Source organism: Bufo bufo, chromosome 5 (genome assembly GCF_905171765.1).
Source record: "Bufo bufo chromosome 5, aBufBuf1.1, whole genome shotgun sequence".
Classification (NCBI taxonomy): Eukaryota; Metazoa; Chordata; class Amphibia; order Anura; family Bufonidae; genus Bufo; species Bufo bufo.
The window spans coordinates 76,791,365-76,804,434 of NC_053393.1; the positions used below are offsets into that span (position 1 = coordinate 76,791,365).

At 43.2% G+C, this 13,070-nt stretch overlaps 1 protein-coding gene across 1 annotated transcript in view; it reads left to right on the forward strand.

The window, feature by feature from the left end:
• Nucleotides 1-9,553, forward strand: part of LAPTM4B (lysosomal protein transmembrane 4 beta) — a 101,771-nt gene extending 92,218 nt beyond the window's left edge. The window contains exon 7 of the mRNA XM_040431254.1: nt 7,367-9,553. Within this exon, the coding sequence (XP_040287188.1) occupies nt 7,367-7,441 (75 nt within the window). The 3' untranslated portion in view covers nt 7,442-9,553. The remainder of the gene's footprint in view (nt 1-7,366) is intronic.
• Nucleotides 9,554-13,070: the final 3,517 nt, after the last annotated feature.

Consider the following 13,070-nt stretch of genomic DNA (forward strand, 5'->3'; position numbering starts at 1 on the left):
CACAATAAGAGTAGTCGTACCGTACCAGTGTCAAAAGCCAGTCGGTCAAGGAAGTGCCAAGAAACAAACGAGAAAGTCAGACACGCCAGAAGTCAAAAACCAGGAGAGCAATACAAGACCAAATCGCCAGAAGCCAGAAAACTTAGTCACAATACTGGATCCAGAAGTCCACAGCCAAAGTAAAGCGCAATACAAAGGAACAGTAGGGGAGATAGAGAAACAGAAATTCACCGGCATCTGTACTCTGCAGATGCCTTCCTTTATACTGAGAAGAGGCAGCTCAGCCTAGTATGCCTGCATTTCGGGCGGAGCTGCCGCCCATGCTGCTTGATTCCTGGGAACCCCGGCGCACACTATCATTGGCCCGGGGCTCTGAGGGAAAGCCTGCATCTGGCTACTGGACGCTGCTACTGCATGGAGGCATCATCAACCGAAGGAACCATGACAGCTGCAGAATGAATTTAAACTATTAACACATTTATTTTTTAAAGCATTCTCTCTTTGCAGCATTTTTCCACACCTGCTTAAAGCTTCTTACCTTGTGTACTAACTTAAAACCTGTCCTAACTATCACGGTCATCTGATTTGTTACACACGTGCGTCTTTAGCTCTCAGTAGAACAGAAGACTGAAGACAGACTCTCCTTAGTATTGCTCATTTAGAGCTTTGCTAAGAGGGCTATTTAAACCCTGTTTTCTAGCACAAAGCTATGTCTATGGCGGATTTAGGTGAGTGAACAACCCCCTAATTTTTATGAGTAACATGTAATGTAGGCCTGTGATTTAGGTCTTCTGTCTCACTAGGTTTTGGTGCTCTCTACTCCTGGTATTGCTGACTTCCAGCTTTGACCCTGACCATTCCTTGCCTCATGATTTTGGAACCTGACATTACTTCCTGGTGTTGACACTGTGTAACACCCCAGAGTGGTGTTACCACTCTTGCACCCTGCTACTATCTTTATTAGGCTAGCAAAACATCATCTTATGTATTTCTGTCCAGGTCCTATACACTGTTATGTTCATGTAATATACCTGGTTCACCAGCAGGTGGCAGCAAACACGGCAGAGCTGTACTTAGATAGAGTGGAACTTTTCATTACATTCTAACCCCCTTTGTAGAGAATTGGGCTTGTCCTACTTCCTGAAGGAAGGGTGGGGACCAGTTAGTTCCAGTTTAGGTCTTTCCTAGACGGGGAAAGGGTGTGCAGGGGCACGTTTCTGCTGGACGTGCCCACGCCAGCCAGAGCACCCTAAACTCTGCTGGCCATGGAGGCCAAAGCTTTAAACCTCAGGAGCCAGGAGGAAAGTTCCCTGGCATAACTTAGAGTCAGACTACAGAGAAGAAGTGCAGTACAGAAGAAGCTGAGTTATACCGCCAGCCTGTCAGTACAGCAGAGTGAGAGAAGGATATAGCATAGTTGAGTTTGCCTGCCAGTTTAATGCTAAAGCCTGCTGGGACCAAGACAAAGCCTGAAAACTGTTTGAAAAAAACGTTTATTCAAAGTAAGGCTACTTTCACACTACCGTTCAGAGCGGGTCCGTCTGATGTCTGCTCAGACGGATCCGCTCATATAATGCAGACTTGGGATCCGTTCAGAACGGATCCGTCTGCATTATATCTTAGAAAAAAATCTAAGTGTGAAAGTAGCTTCAGACGGATCCGTCCAGACTTTACATTGAAGGTCAATGGGGGACGGATCCGTTTGAAGATTGAGCCATACTGTGTCATCTTCAAACGGATCCATCCCCATTGACTTACATTGTAAGTCTGGACGGATCCGCTTGCCTCCGCACGGCCAGGCGGACACCCGAACACTGCTTGCAGCGTTCAGGTGTCCGCCTGCTGAGAGGAGCGGAGGCTGAACGCTGCCAGACTGATGCATTCTGAGCGGATCCGCGTCCACTCAGAATGCATTAGGGCAGTACGGATGCGTTCGGGGCCGCTTGTGAGCCCCTTCAAACGGAGCTCACAAGCGGACACCCGAACGCTAGTGTGAAAGTAGCCTAAAGCTGCCATTGAACTTTATCTCAAGGTCTGGACTCAAGTTATTCTTTCCAATCCCTCAATTATTCCCCCTATTATTTGCTTCAGAGCCAAAGCCTGGGGTCTAACAGTATACATGTAGGAGCACCGTGACACACATAAAGAGACATTTTAGGCCGCACTACACCACTTGGCATTCCTACTACACCTGGGACGCGATATAGAGGCCCCGGGGGGAGGCGCCCGTTTCAACTGCTTACGTACCTGCTTTTGTCTTCTTATTTGGCTCTGATCATTTTCTCCTGGTTTTGACCCAGTCTGTTTGGTTATTCTTTTGCCTCGCCGTATTTATACTAGGTTTCCCTGGCGCCTGTCTGTCATTCTTATTTAGGCCTGTGCACTTAGCAGAACAGCGAACGTCACCCAGTTCGGAGCCCTCACCTAGGACACATTGTCTAAGTAGGTAGGGAAAGTGGTTGGTTGGAGACAAGGGGAGGCACTGTCCCCTACCATGACATAATGCTTCATCTTCCCTACAGGAGAGCTGTTGTGGAATTTCACACTTGCTAAAGCTACAGCCATCCAAATTTCTTTATTAAGTTGCATGCAATTTTATGGACTACCACTGTTAATCAACAGTAAAAGGGGGTGTCCGGGCACTCCTATATTGATGACCTATCCTCAGGATAGGTCATCAATATCAGATCGGTAGGGGTCCGACACCCACCCCCCCCCCCCCCGCTGATCAGCTGAGGATAGATCATCAATATAGAAGAGCACGGAGAACCCCTTTAAAAGCAATCAGTAGCACTATAAAGTCTCCGTATAGCCCTAGTCTAAAATGGCAGAGAGTTAGAACTTGTCCCTTTGATATTACTGCTAAATTTCCCCCTGGATTTCAGTAAGTCAATATCTCAGAGGACTTTGTTTGCTAAAAAAGTAATAAATGTTTTTTCTACTTTTACAAACATATTACAGTAACAGAGAAAAAAATGGAACCCGTGAATCAAGACATCATATAAAATACTGTAATACAAATGAAGTCCCACCCACGTCTGACATGTCCTCAAAAACACAAGCTCGTATTGAACGAACCTGCTGCATCATAGATGGAAGTTGATAATGAAGACATTTCTAGAAAATGACCGCAATCCTAATGGCGTTTTGCAGGCGGCAGCTGCTTCCTCCGTTGAAGTTTCCACATTAGTCAGGATATGTCTATATTTCACACGACATGCTCTGCCCTCTGTAATACAGGCAGCTCTCCGGAGAGACAATAAAAGGAATGTAATAGTAAAGTGTATATCTAGCTCCAGTTCAGACGGTCAAACAGGGACACTTACGAAATACCAATCTATCAGAAACCAATGACCAGAGCTGTACCTTTCACACAGAGGGGATGCAAGTACAAATTCAGGGGGCAAATACGTTTGAAATCAGTTACTTATATAATTAATATTGGTTAATAGGTCTTGCAAAAAGAATTGGGCCTGGGTCAAATAAAAAAAAATTGTTGGCCTGCCAACGTGATTTGACATGTCATCTTCACCCCCAGAACATGGGTGAGGGGTGCAATTGTATTTTAAGGCATCTTTACACAGGCCTAGAATCCGCCAGATAATCGCTAATGAGCATCTGTAGGAACGCGCGTTAGCTTACCTGGCGGTGTAAAGGTGTAAACCTTGTTCATCGGGTAATATGCTCCTTTGTGCAGGCACCTAAATCATGGTTTGCCGGCAGCACGTCGTGACGTCTAAACACGCTCTGCTGCTGGCAAACAACAACTCTGTATGGGGATGAGCGATGGCATTACCGATCACTCCTCCCCATACTGTGGAGGTGATAGCTGCATGTAAATGCAGCGGTCTCCTTCACTGATGAGCAGGCGATTGCCGGAAAGGAACTCTTTCTTCCAGACAGTCGCCTGCTTGATTGTCCCATGTAAAGTACAATACAAATAGAATCAATTCCTTCGCTAAGTTATCACTTATATAGCTATGCTAATTTTAATATGACCAGAATGGTGAACACCGTGGCCCATATTTACTAATGTGTCTGGGCCATAAATCTGGTGCGATTTGGGGCATCTAGGGTTTCCAATATGCTCAACAAAGGCTGCAGGGCTTCACAGGAAAGGGGCCAATGCTTAAGGTGCACCATTTTGTGACAAAATTGCATCACAATTCTGCCATAAAAATCTGTCTCAAAATAAGCCAACCAACATTGGTATGGAACCAGAGAAAAGTGTCTATCCCTGTGCCATATTTATCATCCAGACTGAGCCACTGTGATAAATCTGGTGCCGGTCTGAGCTAACGCCATTTATAAATGTATCTCCTGTATAGTAGCACTGAACGAAAGTGCTTCTCAGATGGTGAGGTGGGCCACCCCAGTCTCTGAGGTATGGCATATGCCTCCAAAAACCCTGGAGTACGCAGTACACAGCCAATGTCCTGAGACTTGGCATTTCTGTCCTGGTAGAAATTGTAGATCATAGATTGATTCTCCTGTGCAGATTGGCTAAAGTTAAAGTATTATAATGGCCTATCCTTAGAACAAACTATCAGTATCTGATCAGTAGGAGTCTGGGACTAAGCTACAGTCCTAGGCAGGGCCAAAGACAAATGTACAGTGCAGTGTCTGGTAAACAATGAAGGTGATACAATACAATGTCCTCCATTTACATTGAACGTAGAGGCCAACCATGATGCTTGACAACATGAAAGGCTGAGGTTGTTAGGCAGTGTATCCCTAGGGTTGGAGTAGGCCCCATGTAAATCTGTAGATAAAGACTACAGTTTCCTTTCGCCTGGTGTTCCGAATTTGCAGAGATATACAGTGATCACCGTTGTTCAGAGAGAAGGGACTTAACACAGTTATGTTTGGGTCCAAGCTCAGTATCTTCTCTGTCTAATAGCTCACAACCCATTTATTTGAAAGAACATTATAGAAAAAGTAACCAATCATCATTATACAGCAAAACGTCACCAGTAACAATGAAATGGTTAATTTAACATGCACATATTTTAACCATGTATGAATATTTTAGTAATTACCTAAATATACTGGAAGTTTATTTTATAAATGGTTTATCAGTTGCTCATAGCCTCCGCTACTAGAAACGGGTACAAATTGGCATATTCTGTCCTAATCTACTGTTATGTAGAAGAAGATGTACACAAGTGACCGTCCGTCGCTATTACAACTGCAATGAACTTTAGCAGCCCTTTCTTTGGTACATCAGGGACACTCTTTCTGGCCTGGATTTACTATCTCACTAGCAACCAGTATTCCTAAAATGACTTGTCTATTAATCACAGCATCACCTCTGAGCTCCAGGGGTTTTGAGATTTGGTCAAACCTTCTGATGACTATAGACAGAGGAAAAATACATTAACTGAACAACCCCATTACTAAATGATCCCTGGCAATCAGCTGACATCATCGGGGAGGGGGAATTCAGATATCACAAATTGTAGTATTATATGGAAACTGTTCAAATAAAGCCCATCAGATTGGGAACTACTCTTTCCAGTAGTTCTCTGCTCCATGACCAAAGAAGTGTGTTCAGAACATAAACCAAAACAACTTATGATTGTTGTACCAATCATCTTTTTATAATGCACAGGACTATTACACACAGTGATGTCACAGTGTAAGGGCAATGCACAACGTGATGTCATCACAGCGCAAGGGTAATGCACAGCGTGATGGTATATATGGTATACAGTACAGACCAAAAGTTTGGACACACCTTCTCATTCAAAGAGTTTTCTTTATTTTCATGACTATGAAGGCATCAAAACTATGAATTAACACATGTGGAATTATATACATAACAAACAAGTGTGAAACAACTGAAAATATGTCATATTCTAGGTTCTTCAAAGTAGCCACCTTTTGTTTGGATTACTGCTTTGCACACTCTTGGCATTCTCTTGATGAGCTTCAAGAGGTAGTCCCCTGAAATGGTCTTCCAACAGTCTTGAAGGAGTTCCCAGAGATGCTTAGCACTTGTTGGCCCTTTTGCCTTCACTCTGCGGTCCAGCTCACCCCAAACCATCTCGATTGGGTTCAGGTCCGGGGACTGTGGAGGCCAGGTCATCTGGCGCAGCACCCCATCACTCTCCTTCATGGTCAAATAGCCCTTACTTTCAAAGTTTTCCCAATTTTTCGGCTGACTGACTGACCTTCATTTCTTAAAGTAATGATGGCCACTCGTTTTTCTTTACTTAGCTGCTTTTTTCTTGCCATAATACAAATTCTAACAGTCTATTCAGTAGGACTATCAGCTGTGTATCCACCTGACTTCTCCTCAACGCAACTGATGGTCCCAACCCCAATTATAAGGCAAGAAATCCCACTTATTAAACCTGACAGGGCACACCTGTGAATTGAAAACCATTTCAGGGGACTACCTCTTGAAGCTCATCAAGAGAATGCCAAGAGTGTGCAAAGCAGTAATCAAAGCAAAAGGTGGCTACTTTGAAGAACCTAGAATATGACATATTTTCTGTTGTTTCACACTTGTTTGTTATGAATATAATTCCACATGTGTTAATTCATAGTTTTGATGTCTTCAGTGTGAATCTACAATTTTCCTAGTCATGAAAATAAAGAAAACTCTTTGAATGAGAAGGTGTGTCCAAACTTTTGGTCTGTACTATATATATATATATATATATATATATATATTATAATATTACAAAAGTGCTAAGAAGAACACAAATAATGCACAAAAAAAGTCACCATTCACACAGTGACTTCACAGGATAGGTGGAAAACACATAATGACAGATTGTAAGCTCTTGCGAGCAGGGTCCTCGTTCCTCTTGTTGTAATTATTGACTTGTCTGTTGCTATGTTATTTATGACTGTTTGTACACAAACCCCTGAACTGTAAAGCGTGGCAGAATATATTGGCTCTTTATAAATAAAGATTATTATTATTATTTATTATTATAATGATCTCATAGTGTTGGAATACTGCACACAGTGATATCACAGTAAAGAAGAAGTGCACAAGGCAATGTCACAGCACCGAGAATACACACAGCAATGTCACAGCACAGGGATTATGCACAAAGTGGTGTCACACCTCAGGAATAATGCACAAAGTGGTGTCACACCTCAGGAATAATGCACAAAGTGAAGTCACAATACAGGGATTTTGCATAAAGGGGTGTCACAGTATGACCATAATGCACACAGTGATGTCACAGTACAGGAATAATGGGCAAAGTGATGTCATAGCGCAGACATAATGCACACAGTGATGTCACAACACAGAGAAAAATGCACATTGTGATGTCAGTATTCCTGTACTCATATACAACGTACAGAATCTTCATTTTTATTAATAAGAATTTTTTTTTTCCCTCAGGTTCTTCTACCTCACTATGATGACAACGTGGCTGGAGCAGCTAAGGAGCCTCCTCCACCTTACATTTCCGCTTGATGACAGACACAACATCCACCATCAGACCGAATCTTCACGCAGCAGCTTTCTACATGGCCGAGGCACTGGGGCAATAGTACATTTCATTCACAGGATATACCCTACTGAACAGCAGCACTACCAAATATATTGTCCATTAGCATAATATGGGGTAGTTGTACTAAGCTCCGTTCACAAGACATCCTGGTCTCCTCAAGTCTCCGACTTTAAGAGCTGGGTCAACTTGTGCGAGAGAAGCCAAGTACATCTCACCCGGAATTTTACCTTGGCTTTGTACTGTGAAACCTCTTGAGACGTGTGTATTTGTGCAATCTGTAAACTGTAGCCTCTGTATCCTTACCTACCGGTTATGCCCAAACTGCGTCTACTGGTCTTATTTCTTTTTAATAGAGGAATGAAAAAAAAAACTCAATGTTGATATTGTATATAGGATACAACATGCTGTCCTTTGTCCACTGTATTTTTTGTCACATTTACAGTGTTCTAGTTGGCATCATGTAGATAACATATAGCTGGAACATGATATAATTGGGTAAAAGATAATAGTAATTATAATCAGGGTGCATGATTCAACATAGAGCTTTCTATTGTGATAAACTATGATCCTAATCCTACATACCACTGCCATATTTAAAGGGGGTGTCCAGTTTTATGTAACTAAAGCTTATTTGTTGCATCATGGAAAGGTCCGCACCTTACTAATATACTTTATTGTTATAAAATGAATTAGTGTTATGTACAGGGGAAAGGGGAAAACCCTCTTAAAGAGGACCTGTCACCACTCCTCCTGGCTTCTATGTGTTAGTAAAGGCTTGTATTCCCCATGAAATAACATTCTGGAGCATTATTCCTTAGAACTCTGCATTGTCAGTCCTCTGCTATTCCAACCAAGAAATTTAAGAATAAATTGATAGCTGGGTGTTACCAGTTGAGGTGTCCTACATACTCTGACACTGTCTAGTCAGCTAGGGGGGCGTCCTACATACTCTGACACTTTCCAGTCCATTGGGGAAGTGTCCTACATATTCTGACATTGTCCAGTCAGTTGGGGGAGTGTCCTACATATTCTGACACTGTCCAGTCAGCTAGGGGGGTGTCCTACATACTCTGACATTGTCCAGTCAGCTAGGGGGGTGTCCTACATACTCTGACATTTTCCAGTCAGCTTGGGGGTGTCCTACATATTCTGACACTGTCCAGTCAATTGGGGGAGTGCCCTTCATACTCTGGCATTGTTCAGTCAGTTAGGGGGGTGTCCTACATACTCTGACATTGTCCAGTCAGCTTGGGGGTGTCCTACAGACTCTGGTATTGTCCAGTCAGTTAGGGGGGTATCCTACATACTCTGACATTGTCCAGTGGGTTAGGGGGGTGTCCTACATACTCTAACACTGTCCAGTCAGTTAGGGGGGTGTCCTACATACTCTGACATTGTCCAGTGGGTTAGGGGGGTGTCCTACATACTCTGACATTGTCCAGTCAGCTTGGGGGTGTCCTACAGATTCTGACATTGTCCAGTCAGTTAGGGGGGTGTCCTACATACTCTGACATTGTCCAGTGGGTTAGGGGGGTGTCCTACATACTCTGACATTGTCCAGTCAGCTTGGGGGTGTCCTACAGATTCTGACATTGTCCAGTCAGTTAGGGGTGGGGGGGGGGGGGGTGTCCTACATACCCTGGCGTTGTCCAATTAGTGCTGAAAGTGTCAGACTGTGCAGGGACAGGGCAAGGAGATGGTAACAACCAGTTTTCAATATATTCATACATTTCTGGGAGGAAAAGGACAACACAGAACTCTTCAAAAAAAAAAAAAAAATGTTTTAATAATTTCCACAATTGTGATTTCATAGGGAATACATACATTCAGTGAGACAAGTCAGAGGAGGGGACGGGTCCTCTTTAAGTAAGCTATTAGTAAAAACTGCACGTTAAGCTCAAAGAACAGTTGCATTTGTTTGCATGCCCATTCATAAAACTTAAATGATTGTTTTTAATGCAGAGAAATTGTTGATAAAATGTTTTTTTTACAGTGTTAAAGACATAATACAGAATATACATGAAAATTAATATCTATAGAATGTATAGGGTAATATATTAGTATTTAATAGGGAAAACCACTAATAGATAGATAGATAGATAGATAGATAGATAGATAGATAGATAGATAGATAGATAAAAAGTAAATAGCAATCATTTCACCTTAAAATACAAAAAAGGTCCTAGCAGGTGTATCCCGTCCACAAAGTGAAGGTTACGTGAAGTTACAGAAGCCTATCTTATGGATATGCCATAAATGTCTGTTTCTGGAATGCCACTTGAAAAGGATTGTCCACAAAAAGGACAACACCCTTTTCCCAGGCAGCCCTCTAATAATGAGCTAGTTGCAGCAATACTGAAGGGGAAATGTAATATTACCCGTATGATCTTCCTGAGCAAGCTCTTCTCAGTGGTTCTCCACTCTAGCTGATGAAGGATCCAGAGCAGGGGTCCTCCACTATGACATTTATATGCCCTAATAATCTTGATTGGACAATCCCTTTAAAATATTGTCAGTACTTTCTTAAGGGTCCTTTACGATGTACGAGCGTTCATACGGATACTCGGAAGTGATTATCTGCCAGTATAAAGTTGCTGCCGATTACCCGATGAATGAGCGAAACGCCCGCTCATCGGGTAATAAGATCCTTTGTGCAGGCACCTAAATGATAACTTATCGGCAGCAGATTGTGCCGTCTAAACAGCCTCTGCTGCCGGCAAACAATAATTCAGTATGGGGATGAGCATTAGTGATCACTTCTTCCCATACTATGGAGGAGTAGGTAGAGATCTCCTCCACTGATGAGCAGGCGATTATCAGGAAGCAACGCTTCCTTCCAGACAATCTCTTGCTACACTGGGCAGTGTAAGAGGGCTTTTACTTCTGTTTCTGGAAAAAAAACTGTAGATGTCAGCAAAGATTGTCCCCCATCCATCCTAGGTACCTGGCTGGCAAGTGTAGACAGTGTCAGACTGGGTCTCTTTGAGTCCACTGGAGCGCATGCTCTTTGGGTCCACCATTAACCTATACAAAACATTTGCTTATCACTTTTAATTTCATTGCATGAGAAATAGCCACTAGTGGTCAATTATTGGCTGTAAAGCTCCAAGTTGAGTAGATTTCTATTGGATCTTGGGGGCCTTGTTGCATTAGGGATACATGATCGTGTCAGAGCTTGGGCCCACCAGTACTGTTTGACAATTCTAAAGGATCTTACATTTCCACCATATTGGTTCCAATGGGACTGTTGGCTTGTCAGCTTCAAATATGGTCTGCTAGACCTTTGGGACTGTTGTATTAGGGGCCTATTACTGTTTCAGAGCCTGGGACCACTAGAGATTCCTTTAGTACTCTGGTGGGCCTGTCTGACCCAGTATAATATCTGGTTTTATCCAATATTCTTTCCTATAAGCTGTGGGTGCACTTTTTTTGCAAATATACATCACAAGTGTTAATTTTCAATATCAGTGGCGTTGCTAGGTTAAAACATTTGGGGCATGGGCCCCTGATGTTTTGTCCCAGGCCCCAAATGTCCTGCCTGCCAGATAGATACAACTGTATTGCCGTCCTCAGGATGGTGATGTTCTTTACACGGGACTATGTGTTGAAAGCGGCTCGGAAGGGGGTGATGCTATTTACGTGGGACTGTGTATTAGAGGGGGCAGAAGAGATGGTGTGATGTTATTTACATGGAACTGTATTTTGGAGGGGGCTGGAGAGGTGGTGTGATGGTATTTACATGGGACTCTATGACGGAGGGAGGGAAATAATGTTATTTACATGGGACTGTATGGTGGAGGGGCTGAGGAATTATAATTTCTGAGGACACTTTAGGGGCATTTTAATAGTAGGGGGGCGATATAAATACTGGAGGCACTGTAGGGGCATTATAACAGTAGGGGGCAATATAAATACTGGGGCACATCAGGGTGAGCATTATAACAGTAGGGGGCTATATGAATACTGGCGGCACTGTAGGGGCATTATAACAGTAGGGGCAATATAAATACTGGGGGCACTGTAGGGGCATTATAACAGTAGGGGGCGATATAAATACTGGGGCACGTTAGGGTGAGCATTATAACAGTAGGGGGCGATATAAATATTGGGCACTGTAGGGGCATTATAACAGTAGGGGGCGATATAAATACTGGGGCACTTCAGGGTGAGCATTATAACAGTAGTGGGCGATATACATATGGGGGCACTGTGGGGGCATTTTAAATCCAGGGGACATTAGGCGTTATTTCTACTGGGGGCTCTATAGGAGGGACTTATAGATCCACATTATTTCTACTAAGAGCACTGTGGGGGCCTTATTACTACTCAGGGTTCTGTAGATAGCTTTATTACCACTGGGGGAACAATAGTGGGCCTTATTTCTACTGCGGGGCTCTGTAAGGGCATTATTAATACTGGAAGGCTCTTCTACTAATGGAGGCACTCTTGGGGAGCACCATCACTGTTGGGGGCACTGTAGGAAGCAGTATTACTAATAAGGGCATTCTAGAAGGGAATTACTATCGGTGAGACTATGAGGAGTACTATTACTATGGGGAAGATTATCTGTATGCCACTCATTTTTCTTCAGGATAATATTTGGGAATATATATGGAAAGAAGTGATCTGTAATTATTAGATAATAAAACGTAACTTTTAATATGAATCTACTGGATAAAAAATTGCCCCTCAAAATAGTAATAAAATATACAACTTGTGTAACAATCCGCAATGTATAGAGCTTGTGTGAAAGTAAGTCACCAGCTTATTATAGAATCACAGGAGACATGTCAATTTAACAGGTAGGATAGGGGTGCACAGCGGCACCCTGAAAATAAACCATTTTGTCCTACCGCTCCGTTGAATGGTTCCTGTTGTACAGCATTTGACACTCGGACCCTCGATGTCCCGAGTCTTTGAAGGTTTAAGATGATGTACTGTAAACGGGTTGGGCTCCAAACTAGAACTCCCTATAGATGCCCAAAAGGGGGTCCTACGGTAGCCCTACAGGCCTAACTAAAATAAGGGCGCCCCGTCCGGAACCTAACCCTGGAATTAAAGACCCTAGTTTGCCCTCTCCTAAAGGATCCCTACATGCATGTTTCGCTTACAGATAAGAGTAAAGCTCATCATGGGGAAACAACAGGGAACTAGGCAAATTAATATCTTAGAGTGCACACACAGCGATATTAGCTGTGCACCGTGGATAAGCTGATTATTGGTCCTGAGGTCTGATGTGGCTCAGGTAACAAATGAGGAGAGGGTGGTAGATAGAAACCCCCTTCCTCCTGTTAAGAGAATTACTGTCTTTCTTGTTTCTTTGGCCCGATATAGTATTTGGGAATAGGGAAAAGTGAGGAACCTAAGATGTCCGTGTGTCACACTCTGCAGAGACGAGGCGGCTGAGAGAAATTGTCCGGACTGAATGGGGAAGATGATGATAGAGAAGATCTACATGAGAGGAGACGTCACCTGGGAGGCACTGGATGTGAGAGGTATAGCTGTATAACAAGTACAGTAAAAGTGCTAGTGTTTGCGGTGGTGAGGGGGTTAAGGTCGGTTGGTCGACTTAGAGAATTGGTCAATATGCAT